Genomic DNA, 18578 nt, shown 5'->3' on the forward strand with positions numbered 1-18578 from the left:
ACATTACAGAATGGACTATTGCATACTAGCTTGAACATTACAGAATTGCATCTTGTATACTAGCTTGAACATTACAGAATGGACTCCATACTAGCTTGAACATTACATCATGTACTCTTGCATACTAGCTTGAACATTACAGAATGGACTCTTGTATACTAGCTTGATCATTACAGGATGGACTATTGCATACTAGCTTGAACATTACAGAATGGACTCTATACTAGCTTGAACATTACAGAATGCACTCTTGCATACTACCTTGAACATTACAGAATAGACTATTGCATATTGGCTTGAACATTACAGAATGGACTATTACATACTAGCTTGCACATTACAAAATGGACTCTTGCATACTAGCTTGAACATTATAGAATGGACTCTTGCATACTAGCTTGAACATTACAGAATGGACTCTTGCATACTAGCTTGAACATTATAGAATGGGCTATTGCATACTAGCTTGAACATTACAGAATGCACTCTTGTATACTAGCTTGAACATTACAGAATGGACTCTATACTAGCTTGAACATTACAGAATAGACCATTGCATACTGGCTTGAACATTACAGAATCGACTCTTGTATACAAGCTTGAATATTACAGAATGGACTCTTGCATACTAGCCTGAACATTACAGAATCGACTCTTGTATACTAGCTTGAACATTACAGAATGGACTATTGCATACTAGCTTGAACATTACAGAATGGATTTTTGCATACTAGCTTGAATATTACAGAATGGACTCTTGCATACTAGCTTGAACATAACAGAATGGACTTTTGCATACTTGCTTGAACATTACAGAATGGATTACTGCATACTAGCTTGAACATTTTAGAATGGACTCTACACTAGCTTGAACATTACAGAATGGACTATTGCATACTGGCTTGAACATTACAGAATAGACTCTTGTATACTTGCTTGACCATAACAGAATGGACTCTTGCATACTAGCTTGAACATTATAGAATGGACTCTATACTAGCTTGAACATTACAGAATGGACTATTGCATACTGGATTGAACATTACAGATTAAACTCTTGTATACTAGCTTGAACATTACAGAATGGACTCTTGTATACTAGCTTGAACATTATAGAATGGACTCTTGTATACTAGCTTGAACATTACAGAATGGACTCTATACTAGCTTGAACATTACAGAATGGACTATTGCATACTGGCTTGAACATTACAGAAAAGAATCCTGTATACTAGCTTGAACATTACAGAATGGACTATTGTATACTAGTTGAACATTATAGAATTGACTCTATACTAGCTTGGACATTACAGAATTGACTCTTGCATACTAGCTTGAACATTATAGAATTGACTCTATACTAGCTTGAACTTTACCGAATGGACTATTGCATACTAGCTTGAACATTACAGAATGCACTCTTGTATACTAGATTGAACATTATAGAATGGACTCTTGCATACTAGCTTGAACATTACAGAATAGACTATTGTATACTAAAGTGAACAGTACAGAATAGACTCATGTATACTAGCTTGAACATTACAGAATGGATTATATGCTAGCTTGAACATTACAGAATGGACTCTATATTAGCTTGAACATTACAGAATGCGCTCTTGTATACTAGCTTGAACATTACAGAATGGACTCTATACTAGCTTGAACATTACAGAACGGATTCTGTACTAGCTTGAACATTGCAGAATTGACTCTGTACTAGCTTGAACATTGCAGAATGGACTCTTGCATACTAGCTTCAACATTACAGAATAGACTATTGCATACTGGCTTGAACATTACAGAATGGACTACTACATACTAGCTTGAACATTATAGAATGGACTCTTGCATACTAGCTTGAACATTATAGAATGGACTCTATATTAACTTGAACATTACAGAATGGACTCTATTCTAGCTTGAACATTACAGATTGGACTATTGCATACTGGCTTGAACATTACAGAAAAGACTCTTGTATACTAGCTTGAACATTAGAGAATGGACCATTGTATACTAGCTTGAACATTATAGAATGGACTCTATACTAGGTTGAACATTACAGTATGGACTCTTGCATACTAGCTTGATAATTATAGAATGGACTCTATACTAGCTTGAACATTACATAATGGACAATTGCATACTGGCTTGAACATTACAGAATAGACTCTTGTATACTAGCTTGAACAATATAGAATGGACTCTTGCATACAAGCTTGAACATTACAAAATGGACTCTATATAGCTTGAACAGACATTGTTCTTGTTACTGGCCCTATACACAATAGAGGTTATGTTGAGGGAGAAGCACGTGGAAGAGTGGGATTGGTTCCATTGAGCTACTTGCAGCCATGTTCCCCACACCGCAAAGCCATGGTACAGAGATCAGTACCAGGGCACCTTAATGCTAGCCCAGAAAGAATCGCCCAGCTGTACCAGAGCTTGCACAATGTACATGTCATCAACACCCATGGTGAGTGAGAATTATTTATTTATTTGTTTATACAAACCTTATAAAAGTTTCTGTAGAAAACAAATGTCAATGCAATTGATTATTTGATAATTTAGCTTGTATAGGAAATGGGTGGAATTGTTAATGAGAGAAGAATATTAAAACATTATATTGAGAATATTTTGTCTCCCACCTCAAATATAAGTGGATCCAAAAATTTAGATGCTAGAAATTCTTATAAAACAAGTACCTGTATGGAACTTCTTTTTAATGGTCATCACATAGTTATTAATCCCTTGTTGAAGACTGCCGTCTGTAGCATCATAGAAACCTTGCCTTGTGGCAATATTTAGAATGCAAATTAATTATTTCTCGCTTCAAACCCGTGCCAAATAATGTCACAATAAAAAAAGTGTTCACGCACATTTTAAGAAATAATGCTTCACTCTCCTCAGAACTTTTTAAAGACTGATTTGACTATAAGCATAATCTGAATCAATGCCCGCATATCCATGACAACCACACATTATCACATATCCATAAGCATTTATTTTAACTACGCAGAAAAGAGATCCAGCAAAAAATACATTTTTACTAAAATTTGTTTAACCGAGGTGGGAAAAAAGGCATCTACCATAGCCGCTCGTGTAAGATAGGTTCATCCAAACACTCGGTAAACCTCATTTCCGCAAAACACACTATGCTCGGGTCGGGATGAACTTATCTTACACTCTCGGCCATGGAAGATACTTATAATCCATCAATATCAAACCATTATGTCAGTCTTATTTGGAGGATTTGACGTTTTGTGCACTCCATCAATATAGCCTCCACCTAGATACTACTACTTTATAATAAAAAAAACTTCTTATTAAATGTTTGAAAGTTACAGTGACATGAAATATTTGCTTGCCAAGTTTCTCAATACCATTGGACAGTGACTGAATTTTGCTTATTTCATGCAGTTCCATTTTCCATATTTGAGGATGTGGAGTCAAATAAAATGTTGAAAGAAATAATCAGTGTGGATAAACTGAAAGAAGCAAACAAGGACAATGTTAAGGAAACTGTAGTTGATAAAAGAAAGGGAAAATCATAACTGGTACCAGTTAATCTGTCTATCAGGGCTTCTAAAAACCGACAACTTGCCAGTCTGGACCGATTTTGACCAAGCCGGACCGATTTCAATATCAGAAAATGGCTAAAAAATCATGATGAAATCTGTTCATTTAATTATATTTTCAGTCCAAAACAGCTAAGTCAGTAAAAAATGTAGAAATTGTAATAAAAAATCATTGTTTGCCATTAACACATCCCCAAATAGACAGGGAAGTACTTGAGGGCAGTAACTTTGCTCTGTGTTATTTGACCTCGCTGTTTTATTACATTAAAGAGAAGTGGACTTTACTACCTATTTCTCATGTAAATAATTTATTATTGTCACACTTTTGCCTTGAAGAGCCATTATCATTTAACCTTGTGAAAACCATAAAATTCTAAATTAATTAACCGAGTAGTCCATGTTATAGGATATCAACAGCAACACACTTGATTGAACTGCAGAATTAATCAATAACATTCAGACTGCTAAAATTTGTTGTTGCCTTTTGTCTCAACTCAGGTGACAATGGTGATCACCAGTGGGAACTCTGAATCATGTACAGTACTATCATGTGATAAGACCCACTATTTGTGTATCAGCTTTCTGCAGGGTATGACTTATAATGAGGTGGCGGAAGAAATATGATCCTCTTCGAAAACGCCACAATGCCTTAAGAATCGCATTTTAAATTAAATTTGCATAAATCACAATGTAAATCAGCTTAAAGGCTCTCTAATTGCCACGTCATGAAAAATTCTCGACAGAATTCACATTGCAAAAATGTGTGATAATTCTTTGGTCATTTCTAAAATTTGAAGAAAAAAATAATTAAAAAAATTGGGGGTGGGGACGGGGTCGATAGGACCAGAACAGTTGAGATTTCAAATTTTAGAAGCCCTGCTGTCTTTTGTATAATCACCATCACAAGTTAAATATGTTTGCATTTTCCACACATCACAATTGTTTTTGGTGTTATACTACTAAATACAATGTATCTGAGAAATACTTGTCTAGTAGAATGAATAGTTTTCTTTCCTTTGCCAGAGTGTTTTTTTTTTGTTACTCATAAAAAATATGTACGCTCTTTTACAGACTATTTGATACAAATAGAACTATTGTTTATATCACAACAGTTTTATTAACACTTGACTATTGACTATTTAAAAATAGTTTCATACACAGACTGATCTTACAAGAATATAACAGTGGTTATCACAATAGTTTTTGGGAATGTTCACATAATTTATTTGTGATATTATATAATATTTTATAGGTTTTCTAAATGGGGTACCCAGCTGTGCCACTGATTTACCAGGCAATAGGAGGCCTTCTTCGATGGCAACTAGTCGTCCTGATACCCCAGGCAACTTCCATGTGGAGAAAATCATTAGTAACAACAGCCTCATGTTGGCATGGCAACCAGTAGACCTTGACAACAGTGGTTGTAATAATGGGGTCAAGGTGACTGGTTACAAGGTAATTACTTTGCCAAATAAAATAAAATTATACTGATAATAAAATAATATATTAAATACTTTAACAATCACTTAATAAACAGTACAGTTCTTACATACTAGAAAAATGAATAAAAGAAGTCTTAAACGCAACTTTTGTTTGTTTGATTTGGTTACCAGAACATTTGTGATGCTAATCAGCTGAAAATGCAATGTTGTAAAATTATAGATCAGTGATCAAAACTGAAGACTACTACATATTGTTTTGTGTAAATAACTTAAGTGCTACAAAAATCATTGATAGCTAGTGTTGCCTTATGATTTTTAACTTCTCTGCTTATCAAGGGGAAAAAAATGAGGGATTGTTTAAATATCATTATGAAATATATTTACCAAATTATACCATATAGATTGTATGATTTTATGATTTATCACAAGAATGTATGATTTTATGATTTATCACAAGAATGTATGATTTTATGATTTATCACAAGAATGTATGATTTTATGATTTATCACAAGAATGTATGATTTTATGATTTATCACAAGAATGTATGATTTTATGATTTATCACAAGAATGTATGATTTTATGATTTATCACAAGAATGTATGATTTTTTCAGAAGTTTACATGTTTGTTTGATTAATAACACAAAATTAATGTTCTCATAGATTAATGCAACTTTTACACAATTGATGTACTCAAATTGATCAAGTTTTGTAATTAACATTTTGAATAACCTTCTAATGTCTTGTTCAGATTTACAAGAACAACAAGCTGTTGGTACAGCCAAGTAGTAGGCATGCGTCCAAGGCTATCATTGAAAACATAAGTATTCAACAGCAACACAGGTTTGTACAAATATGACCTGCATATTTTTAGCTCACATGAGCACAAAGTGCTCAAGGTGAACTATTATGATCGGTCTATGTCCGCCGTTTGTCATCTGGCGTCCAGTGTCAACAATTGCTTATAAACATCATCTTCTCCTAAACTGATTGGACAATTTTGATGAAACTTTATATGAATGGTCCTTGGTTGGTGCTCTTCCTAAATTGTTCAAAGAAATGAATTCCATGCAGAACTCTGGATGCAATGGCAACCTAAAGGAAAAACTACAAAACTTTTCTTGATAAAAACCATGAGGCCTAGAGCTTAGATATTTGTTGTGTAACATTGTCTAGTGTTTGCCTACCAAGTTTGTTCAAAGTATGCACCTGGGGTCAAAATTTGCTCCACCCAGTTGGTTACAAGTTCACTATAAATACATAATTCTTCAAAATAGTCACTTCTAAGGTAATTATTGTATTTTTTATAGGTAAATAGGTAAAAGCAATTATTTTATCTCTATTTTTCATTTTTACTCTATGATTTATTTAATAATCAAACTTTTCTATTGAACGACATGTAGACTATTGTAAGCTACAATCTTATCTTTTGCATGGATAGTGAATACACACCTTATGTAAACAAGAATTTAATTCTGACATATAGGGAATGAATGTTGTGATATGTTAGATGGAAGACATTGTTAATTGAAGCTGATATATGTGTAGTTTTATCAAATCTTCAGAGTTTGAGGTAGTTTATTGATTTAATTTGATGGTGCACTGTCCCTTGTTCCTGTGTCTGTACTTAACACAATTGCTTGTGAACATGCCCGTGTGGTCAATACTGGCCAGATCATGAGGTTTTCTGTGGACTTATACTTGAAAATCTTCTTGTCTGAAACTGCTAGGCCCAGACCTTTAACTTTGTTACTTTGTTACAAGGGTCATATAGTTGTCCTCTACCAAGATTGTGCAAATTATGCCCCTTGGGTCAAAGCCCGTCCTACCCTTCCTACTGTCTTATTTTTGAAGCTAAGGCCAAGAAATTTTTACCATCCCAATTCTGTAAACAAATAACAATGTTGTGCTTGGATGACATTGACTGTGACCTGTTGACCTACTTTCTTATTTTTGAAGCTACAGCAATGAAATTTGGTCAATGCCTAGAGATTTGAAAATAATTTCGATGTTTTTCTGGGATGACCTGGACTGTGACCTTTGGACATACTTTCTTGTTTATGAAGCTTCAGCAACAAATTTTGGACAATGTGTACTGTTTTTTGAAAAGATATCAATGTTGTCCTCGTTTGACCTTGACTGTGACCTTTTGACCTAATTTCTTATATGTGAAGCTAGAGCAATGAAATTTGAACTTTGATTAGAGTTTTGAAAATTAATATCGATGTTGTCCTATGATGACCTTGTCTGTGACCTTTTGATATACTTTCTTATTTAAAAGCTACAAAAATAAAATTTGGACCATTTGTACAGTTTTGTAAAAAGATATCAACGTTGTCCTTGGATGACCTTGACTGTGACCTTTTGATGTACTTTTTTATTCGTTTAGCTACAGCAATGGAATTTGGACCATGTGAAGAGTTTTGAATACAAAAATCAATGTTATCCTTAACTGACCTGGACTGTAACCTTTTGAAAAACATTTTTTTTTTGAAGCTACAGGAAAGAAATTTGGACCATGGTCACAATTTTAGATCTAATATTATCATTCTGCATGGATGACCTTGACTGCCACCAATTGACCTACTTGCTTTTGAAGCTACAGCAATGAAATTTTGATCATTTTAGAGTTTTGAAAACAAATACCAATGTTATCCTCGAATAAACTTCTCTGTGACCTTTTGACCTACTTTTTTTTTTTTTTGAAGCTACAGTATTGAAATTTTGACCATGTATACAGTTTTTTAAAATAAATATCAATTTTGTTCTTAGATGACCTTGAATGTGATCTTTTGACATACTTAGCTATTTTTCAAGCTGCATTAATGAAATTTAGAACACGTGTACAGTTTTGAAAATAAATATTAATGTTATCCTCGGATGACATTGACTGTGACCTTTTGACCTACTTTCTTGTTTTTGAAGCTCCAGGAATGCCATTTTGATCATGTGTACAGTTTTGAAAACAAATATCGCTGCGGTTCTTGGATGACCTTAATTATAACTAATTGACCTACTTTCTTATTTTTGAAGTATCTGTTTTGAAATTTCGAGCTTGTGCACAGTTTTGAATATTGACATTGTCAGGTAACTTTTGATCTACTTTCTTATTTTTGAAGCTACAGTTTTAAAATTTGACCATATGTACAGCTTTGAGAACAAATATCAAGCTATATTGATTACAAAGGTCAAACACTTTTTACTCAGGTGAGCAATTTAGGGCCATCATGGCCCTCTTGTTATAATTATAAAACACTTTGTTAATATAAAAAAGGACTTTTAAAAGAATCGGAAACAAATTTTCTCTATGTCATATAACATATTAATCCTATCTAAGGTTTATGATGCATGTTTATCTAAATGCCTTAAGTGTGATAAACCATATATGTTTGTGTGTAGACTGACTTGCATTTTTTAACCTCTATTAGAATGACAATAATAATGTCAACTTTAACGTCCTCAGGTTTAGTATCAAAACAGTGTGCGTGGACGGGCGAACATCAGATCTGTCGGAGTTAATGTACGAAGGTGTAGAGGAAGTTACGTCCGAAGAAAACAGCGATACCGAGAGCGAAATGGACATGGCTCATGTTCTAAATGTGGATGAATACAAGACTGGCCAGAAACGAGTGGTAAATTAGTTAATGTCACCATTTTTTTATATGCAATTTTATGAAAGAATTGGTCTTAGGAGCTAATAAGGAAAAGTGGAGGCAAACTTCATATAAAAGGTCTTGTTATTTCAGTTCATGGGTCTGTGATTATATTCCCAAAGAAAAACACCTTGCAATCAACCAACGTGTGAACTAGCTTTTCATGCAGGGGACATAGTTATGATGTATTGCTACACTTAGACAAACTTTACAAACATGAAGCAAGCACTCAATTTATGTACTTTTCTTTCTTTTAGTTTATGGGTGTTTACGATTATGATCCAAGTAAGAACTCTCCGTACGAACACCCAACATGTGAACTGGCTTTTAATGCTGGTGACATAATTACGGTGTATGGAAGACAAAGAGGTGATGGCTTCTACTACGCAGAGGTGAGTAAATTTAGACCAACTAAAAAATATATGAGCGTAAACAGCTTATGATGCATGTGTTGTTACAAAAACAAGATAACTACAGCAAAACTGTGATCGTTCGAACAGGCCGTCGTTTAAGATATGCGGATCGGTTGAGATCTAGTCCTGACCATTATTCCTTCTTTTTTCATATAAAATATAACAACAATGGATCGAAACCTAAATTAGTCAAGGAGTTGAGCACCATTGCCGGTTCCAAATCATGCACAAAACCTTATGATTACCTGGAGGCCAAACTTTCACACATTTTCCCCGAAAATGTATTCCAAAATAAACAATTGCCAAGTGTTAAAATGTTCGCGAGTTGTAAAATATGCAATGACAGATGAAAGGAAATTCGACCAGATGTGAAAACAGATTATCACCGTTACGCAGGACAGCTATTACTTGATAAGGGCATTTGAGAAGCTAGTGAGAATTAATTGTGAGAAATAAACATACGAATAAACCCCTACTAAAATAGTCTAACAGGTAAAATCTGAAATATATTGATATTATGATTTAACAGTTCCACGAGACAGATAAGATGGGCCATTTATCCATCCTTGATTTTGTGAAACTTAAACCCAACTTATACCATAATTTGTCATATTCAAATGTTGCCTGTATTTTTTTTGTAAACATAAACTTAGATGTTTTTAGTTTGACTATTCGAAGAATATGGAGAGCTATACTACTCACGCAAGCGTCAGCGTCACACCTTGGTTAAGGTTTTGCATTTAAGCACCTTTAAGTCATTATCTCAGTAAATACATCATGTATCGCATTGAAACTTTAGATATGTATTCCCAACCATCTAAACCACTAAATAAATGAAAAAATGGGCTTTTATTATTTGACTTAGAAATTCTGGTTAAGGTTTTGCATGTAAGCACACATACATGTAGGTTAATATCTCAGCAACTACTGGAGGTATTGCATTAAGACTTTATACAATGGTACTCAACCATCCGACCTACTGAATAAACCAAGTAAGATAACTCTAGTTTGCATGTAATGCAAATAATAGCCCTTTTTAATTTGACTTAGAAATTCTGGTTAAGGTTTTGCATGTAAGCACACATAGGTTAATATCTCAGCAACTACTTGATGTATTGCATTGAAACTTTATACAATAGTACTCGACCATCCAACTTACTTAATTAACCAACCAAGATAACTCTAGTTTGCATTTTATGCAAAATAAATGCCTTTTATTGTTCAACTTCAAAATTCTGGTTAAGGTTTTGCATGTAACCACATTTTAGTCAAGTTAGATAACTGTATTTTGCAAATAATGGCCAATTATCTCAGCAAATACACCATGTATAACTATCTAACCTACTAAATTAATGAAGTTAGATAACACATTTTTGAATATAATGCAAATAATGGGCCTTTATTATTTGACTTGAAAATTCGGGTTTAGGTTTTGCATGTAAGCACACAAAGGTTAATATCTCAGCAACTACTTGATGTATTGCATTGAGACTTTAAACAATGGTACTCAACCATTCAACCTACTTAATTAACCAAGTTAGATAACTCTGGTTTGCATTTAATGCAAATAATTGCCCTTTATCATTCAACTTAGAAATTCTGGATAAGGTTTTGCATGTAAGCACACATAGGTTAATATTTCAGCAGCTACTTGATGTATTGCATTGAAACTTTATACAATGGTACTCAACCATCCAACCTACTTAATAAACCAAGTAAGATAACTCTAGTTTGCATTTAATGCCAAATAAATGCCCTTTATTATTTGACTTAAAAAGTCTGGTTAAGGTTTTACATGTAGCCATATTTTAGTCAATATCTCAGCAAATACATCTTGTATTGCATTGAAACTTTAGATATGTATTCCCAACTATCTAACCTACTAAATTAATGAAGTAGGTAACACTTTATGAATATAATGCAAATTATGGGCCTTTATTATTTGACTTGGAAATTCTGGTTAAGGTTTTGCATGTAAGCACATATTGGTTAACATCTCAGCAACTACTTGATGTATTGCATTGAGACTTTATACAATGGTACTCGACCATCCAATCCACTTAAATAACCAAGTAAGATAACTCTAGTTTGCATTAAATTCAAATAATGGCCCTTTTTTATTTGACATAGAAATTTCGAATACATCATGTATTGCATTGAAACTTTATACACAGGCTCCCAACCAGGGCTTCTAAAATTTTGGAACCTCAATCGGTCCGGACCCAGTCACAATCGGTCTGGATCCGGCGCCCCCCCCCCCCCCCCCCCAAAAAAAAAGAAAAGAAAAAGAAAGTCCGAATATTTAGAAATTTCACACATTTTCGCGACGTCTTTTCTGTCAATATTTTTCGCGATATCGCAATTCCTAAGAAGGTTTTAGAGCTGCATAGCCGATTCAGATAGTCATTGTTAACAAGCTTAATTCAAATGAGAGTCTCATCGAGTTCTGCGGCGTTTCTAATAAGAACGATTGCGATCGTAAATAACTGTGGCTGTCTGGAAGCGGTCAGACGACAGAAAGTGAAACAGTATTATGTTTTATTTGCTTAATGCTAAAATTTTGGAACCTCAATCGGTCCGGACCCAGTCACAATCGGTCTGGATCCGGCGCCCCCCCCCCCCCCCCCCAAAAAAAAAGAAAAGAAAAAGAAAGTCCGAATATTTAGAAATTTCACACATTTTCGCGACGTCTTTTCTGTCAATATTTTTCGCGATATCGCAATTCCTAAGAAGGTTTTAGAGCTGCATAGCCGATTCAGATAGTCATTGTTAACAAGCTTAATTCAAATGAGAGTCTCATCGAGTTCTGCGGCGTTTCTAATAAGAACGATTGCGATCGTAAATAACTGTGGCTGTCTGGAAGCGGTCAGACGACAGAAAGTGAAACAGTATTATGTTTTATTTGCTTAATGCATCTACAGTGGGTCAACATTCATGGTAACTAAGACACTTTTATGACCTATTCGGAGTAGTTTTGAATGTGTGAATGACCCGTAAATGTTTGTGTATTACAATTTCTATAACTTTGACTGACTTAGTCGTTTTGGACCGAAATTCTAAAAAAAATGAGAAAAATTCGGACCGATTTTTTTACACTTTTTTCAAACTGAAATCGGTCTGGCTTGGCCAAAATCGGTCCAGACCGGCAAATTGCCGGTTTTTAGAAGCCCTGCTCCCAACCATTCAACCTTCTTAATAAATCAGGAAAGATAACTCTATCTTGCATATTATGTAATTTTTTCCCCTTTATTATGCGACTTAGAAATTCTGGTTAAGGTTTTGCATGTACATGCACACATAGGTTAATATATCAGCAACTACTTCATGTATTGCATTGAGACTTTATACAATGGTACTCAACCACCCAACCTACTTGAATAATTAAGTTAGATAACTGTATTTTGCAAATAATGGCCCTTTTTTATTGGACTTAGAAATTCTGGTTAAAATTTTACATGAAATGACATTTATGTTAATATCTCAGCAAATACATCATGTATTGCATTGAAATCTTATCTTATTTAACAGTGATCCATTTTTCACCAAAACTTTTCAATCCTTACACTGAGCGGCGGAATAGTCGAGCGCACTGTCTCTGTGACAGCTGTTTTTACTGTTTATTGTTTATTTTCTTACATCTCATTTGGTATATGACAGCCTTTAAACATATGAGCGATTTCCACAAAGCAATACGTAATGAGTGCCGAGGTTAACAATCGGTATGACGTCTTTAAACGTTGAACATACATTGTAAGACATTTCATAATGGACTAAAATGGAAACTTGGGTCCTTGGAAACATCTAATCACTCAAAGTTTTAGCTCCGGCCCCAGCATCCTCAAGGGATTGTAGTTTTACTGTATAACCAACATTTGATAGCACTTCAACACCTTGGAAAACTGATATAACTTTGAACCAATATTTGCCAGTTCTTACTAGCACTATATATTTGATGTGTACAGTATCAGGTTTGATTAAATTTCATTGTTGATAATAGTTTGGTTGATCAGCCACAGCTTAACTCTGAATTATTTTAGAGAATTTTATGATTTCATATTTTCTTACCTCAAGTATCATCTTAGTTACTTTCATTACTCTAAACCCTGGGGAAAACTACCAATACTTTCATTACTTTAAGGATACAATCAGAGGCAAACCTACCAATACCTTCATTACTTTAAGGATGCAATCAGGGGCAAACCTACCAATACTTTCATTACTTTAAGGATACAATCAGAGGCAAACCTACCAATACCTTCAATACTTTAAGGATGCAATCAGGGGCAAACCTACCAATACCTTCATTACTTTAAGGATGCAATCAGGAACAAGCCTACCAATACATTCATTACTTTAAGAATACAATCAGGGGCATACCTACCAATACCTTCATTACTTTAAGGATACAATCAGCGGCAAACCTACCAATACCTTCATTATGCCCCCACAAAGTGGCGGCATATAGGGTTGCCCTTGTCCGTACGTACGTCTGTCTGTCTGTACGTACGTACGTCCCGAAGATTGTTTCCGATCTAATTCTTGAAAACCGTTTGTCCAATCCTCACCAAACTTTAAACACATGTTTGTGACCATAATATCTTGATCAAGTTCCTTAGCCATGGAAATCGCTTTTGTCATTTAGGAGTTACGGCCCTTTATTTGCAAAAAAAGACTTGAAAAATACGTCCCGAAGATTGTTTCCGATCTAATTCTTGAAAACTGTTTGTCCAATCCTCACCAAACTTTAAACACATGTTTGTGACCATAATATCTTGATCAAGTTCGATAGTCATGGAAATCGCTTTAGTCATTTAGGAGTTACGGCCCTTTTTTGCCAAAAATACTTCAAAAATATATGTTTCCAATCTAATTCTTGAAAAGTATGTGTCCAATCCTCACCAAACTTTACATACATGATTGTGACCATAATATCTTGATCAAGTTCGATAGCCATGGAAATCGTTTTTGTCATTTAGGAGTTACGGCCCTTTATTTGCAAAAAAAGACTTGAAAAATACGTCCCGAAGATTGTTTCCGATCTAATTCTTGAAAACTGTGTGCAGATTATCCTGAATAATCATTATGGCTTATTTTTTGTGACAAAAAATCGAAGTGGGGGCATCCGTGTCCTATGGACACATTTCTAGTTACTTATAGGATGCAATCAGGGGCAAACCTACCAATACCTTCATTACTTTAAGGATGCAATCAGGGGCAAACCTACCAATACTTTCATTACTTTAAGGATACAATCAGAGGCAAACCTACCAATACCTTTATTACTTTAAGGATGCAATCAGGGGCAAACCTACCAATACCTTCATTACTTTAAGGATGCAATTAGGAACAAGCCTACAAATACATTCATTACTTTAAGGATGCAATCAGGGGCAAGCCTACCAATACATTCATTACTTTAAGGATGCAATCAGGGGCAAGCCTACCAATACATTCATTACTTTAAGGATACAATCAGGGGCATACCTACCAATACCTTCATTACTTTAAGGATACAATCAGGGGCAAACCTACCAATACCTTCATTACTTATAGGATGCAATCAGGGGCATACCTACCAATACTTTCATTTCTTTAAGGATACAATCAGGGGCATACCTACCAATACTTTCATTTCTTTAAGGATACAATCAGGGGCAAGCCTACCAATACTTTCATTTCTTTAAGGATACAATCAGGGGCAAACCTACCAATACTTTTATTCCTTTAAGATACAATCAGAGGCAAACCTACCAATACTTTCATTACTTTAAGGACACAATAAGGGGCAAACCTGCCAATACTTTTATTCCTTTAAGATACAATCAGGGGCATACCTACCAATACCTTCATTACTTTAAGGATGCAATCAGGGGCATACCTACCAATACTTTCATTACTTTAAGGATGCAATCAGGGGCATACCTACCAATACTTTCATTACTTTAAAGGTGCAATCAGGGGCATACCTACCAATACTTTCATTACTTTAAGGGTGCAATCAGGGGCATACCTACCAATACTGTCATTACTTTAAGGATGCATCCAGGGGCAAATCTGCCAATACTTTCATTACTTTAAGGGTGCAACCAGGGGCAAACCTACCAATACTTTCATTACTCTGAATATGCAATCAGGGGGATACCTACCAATACTTTCATTACTCTGAAGATGCAATCAGTGGCACACCTACCAATACTTATATTACTCTGAAGATGCAATCAGGGGCATACATACCAATATTTTCATTACTTTAAAGATGCAACCAGGGGCATACCTACCAATACTAACCTTACTCTGAAGAGGCAATTAGGGGCATACCTACCAATACTTTCATTACTCTGAAGATGCAATCAGGGGCATACCTACCAATACTAACATTACTCTTGAGATGCAACCAGGGGCAAACCTACCAGTACTAACATTACTCTTGAGATGCAATCAAGGGCATACCTACCAATACTTTCATTACTTTAAAGATGCAATCAGGGGCATACCTACCAATACTAACATTACTCTGAAGATGCAATGACATGGTAAAAATGGTAAAAATAGAGGTGTTAGGCCATTGCCTCCCTAGCTGGTGTCTTACCTCAACAATCATCTGGCTAACCTCCCGGCAATGATAGTATTGCTAGCAAATCTATGCTAACAGTTATACCTAAACTGACTGTCTTGTCCATTAAAATGAAAGCCAAGACAGATCTCTTATCAGGAAATTGAGCTTAAATAAAGTGTTTTTATTTCCAGTTAAATGGTGTACGGGGTCTGGTCCCTACTTTCTTCATTGAGGAGATGCCTCAACCTCCACCCAGGACCAAGAAGGTAAAACATTTGTGTAAACAAAATCATATTACATAAATTGATTTTTCTAATGATTACTCTAATACGTTTGCCCTCCATAAAAGATGAGCTCTTCTTTTCTTTTTTTATGGTTTAGTTGTCTTTGTCTTGTCTGCATCATCGTCCCAAAACTTTAATCATGGACTTAACTCTAAAACCATTAAAGATAAAAGAAATTAAAAATACACTTGAACAGAGACAATATGCACACGTATAAGGCCCATAACTTGCACCTCAGTAATTTTAGGGTAAGGCACCTTGTTTGGCATCAAAGAGACGGATGAGCAATGGCATTCGCTCTGCTCCTGTTTATGCGAAATGATATACAGTAATACCCTTTAATGATGAATATAATTATCCCTACTGTGAGTGTTATTTGAAATGTTCATGTACAAGTATACCTACATGTATATTCCTACATATACTGTGGTTACATGGTTTCATACATTTACTGTGGTTACATGTATTCCTACATATACTGTTGTTACATGGTTTCATACATTTACTGTTGTTACATGGTTTCATACATTTACTGTTGTTACATGGTTTCATACATTTACTGTGGTTACATGTATTCCTACATATACTGTTGTTACATGGTTTCATACATTTACTGTGGTTACATGGTTTCATACATGCACTGTTGTTACATGGTTTCATACATGCACTGTTGTTACATGGTTTCATACATTTACTGTGGTTACATGGTTTCATACATATTCTGTGGTTACATGGTTTCATACATTTACTGTGGTTACATGGTTTCATACATATACTGTTGTTACATGGTTTCATACATTTACTGTGGTTACATGGTTTCCTACATATACTGTTGTTACATGGTTTCATACATTTACCGTGGTCACATTTATTTCTACATTTACTGTTGTTACATGGTTTCATACATTTACTGTTGTTACATGGTTTCATACATGCACTGTTGTTACATGGTTTCATACATTTACTGTGGTTACATATATTCCTACATAAAAGTCATATATTGTGGTTACATATATTTTGGAATAAAAAGCATTCTGTGGTAGACCAATGACTAGGAAAGAATTCAAGTACCTTATTTCATGTTTTACAGATAGCTGCAAGGAATAAACAAGCCAGTAAGGAAAAGACAGGAGAGAAACTGGATTAGTGACCTTGACCTTGTAAAAGTGTGACTTTGACAAACTTTGATTTATAACTTTGACCAAAATATGATATTAAATAATTTTAGATAAAAAAACAGCTGATATTAACGTTCTTTTATCCTTTGTATATTTACTTTTCGTCTTTTATTTTCTACATCCTATTTAAATAGTACTACATGTATTATATTTTATTGTACATTCGTGTTTTTCACTTGACTAACAGCAATACTGCGATGTTTTATATGTAGATTTTAGATCAGTTTTAGAACATTAACTTTTTCTTACATATAGCTTTTATCGGAGTATATTAGTATGCATTTTATATACAGCACACTTTGTGCAATTGTTTACAGGCATTATGCTTATTAACTGTAAAGGTACAAACCTTATTTCTCACCAATATTTCCATTTTGGTCAAGGTCACTGAAAATGGACCAGTTTGATATTTGATATTTTCAGTAAAACTGCTTGTTAGCAAGTGGGGAAAAAAAATGCAAAAATGCAAAAATGCAAAAAAAAAAATTGCAAAAATGCAAAAAAAAAAAAAATGTTAACAACAGTGTGAATTTATTTGTAGTGGTAAGAATTTTTGAACTTAGAATTTTCTGGATTTTATTAAATGTTCAATTGTCTTTTTATTTCAATGTCATCAACTTTGTTTAAATATTACTTTAAGATATACACTCATATGTAACATGCATTTATATTTTTTATAAGATTAAAGATCTAAAGTAGCACATTCGAGTTATTGACATATCTCCTATTCATACTTTTAGACTGGCCTATTTTTTGCCTATCACAAAATATTTGCTGTCGGCTCAGATGTCAAGGTCATCTTTGGAGGTCAAAGCAGCCAAATAGCTTCGTATATAATTATAAGAAAATCCCAGCAATGTCGAATGCAAATTATATTTATACACTTGATAAACATATACAGTTAAAGCAGTTATAAATGACTGGCTTTGAAAAAAGTCTTAGTTTTTCAGCAATTGTAGCAGGCTTTAGTGTGGGTATACTGTTAATTGTGAGGCTTTGCCATGTCCATTTGTTAACACTTGCAATAGCCCACATTTTCTGTCAAAACTTCATGAAACTTAGCAAGAATGTATGTCTAAACAAAATCTAGGGCAATTTCAATTTTTACATAAAAAGGTCACTATATCAAATATTAGAAGAACCTTGTTCACACTGCAGAGGCCTTTTTTCCAGCCAATCTTCATAAAACTTGGTCAAAGTTTTTGTCTCTAACTTCATTTTAGAGATGTGGGTCAGAAGTAGGTTACTAGGCCTTTCTTTTAAAATAGTGTTAACATTTCTAGTCAGAAAATGTAAAAATGGTTGACTTTATGAAAATATACATGAAGGTCAAAACTTCCTGTCAAAAGTAGGTCACTTCTACATATCAACTACTAGTATTTACTTATGAAACTGTAAAATATATAGTCTATGAAAGTTTGTTGATGGGTCATGTCATGAAAAAAAAGCAGTTGCCCTGCTATTAATTGT

General features: G+C 34.3%; 1 protein-coding gene across 1 annotated transcript; it reads left to right on the forward strand.

Annotated features, from left to right (window-relative positions):
* Window positions 1–2265: 2265 nt before the first annotated feature.
* Window positions 2266–17809, forward strand: LOC128212430 (peripheral-type benzodiazepine receptor-associated protein 1-like). Its single transcript, XM_052917891.1, has 7 exons — window positions 2266–2479; window positions 4834–5036; window positions 5776–5867; window positions 8488–8656; window positions 8935–9069; window positions 15838–15912; window positions 17021–17809. Exons 1-7 carry the CDS (start codon window positions 2380–2382, stop codon window positions 17075–17077), a joined length of 831 nt encoding a protein of 276 aa, XP_052773851.1. The 5' UTR covers window positions 2266–2379; the 3' UTR covers window positions 17078–17809.
* The last annotated feature ends 769 nt before the right edge of the window (window positions 17810–18578 follow it).

This window comes from Mya arenaria, chromosome 12, assembly GCF_026914265.1.
Source record: "Mya arenaria isolate MELC-2E11 chromosome 12, ASM2691426v1".
In the NCBI taxonomy this organism is placed as follows: Eukaryota; Metazoa; Mollusca; class Bivalvia; order Myida; family Myidae; genus Mya; species Mya arenaria.

What these genes read in the sequence shown, in the direction of transcription:
- LOC128212430 (XM_052917891.1), top strand. Translation starts at nt 2,380, where the DNA reads ATGGTACAGAGATCAGTACCAGGGCACCTTAATGCTAGCCCAGAAAGA. An exon ending in AGTATTCAACAGCAACACAG is followed by an intron (nt 5,868 to 8,487) that starts GTTTGTACAAAT and finishes TAACGTCCTCAG; the next exon opens with GTTTAGTATCAAAACAGTGT. An exon ending in ATGGCTTCTACTACGCAGAG is followed by an intron (nt 9,070 to 15,837) that starts GTGAGTAAATTT and finishes TTTTATTTCCAG; the next exon opens with TTAAATGGTGTACGGGGTCT.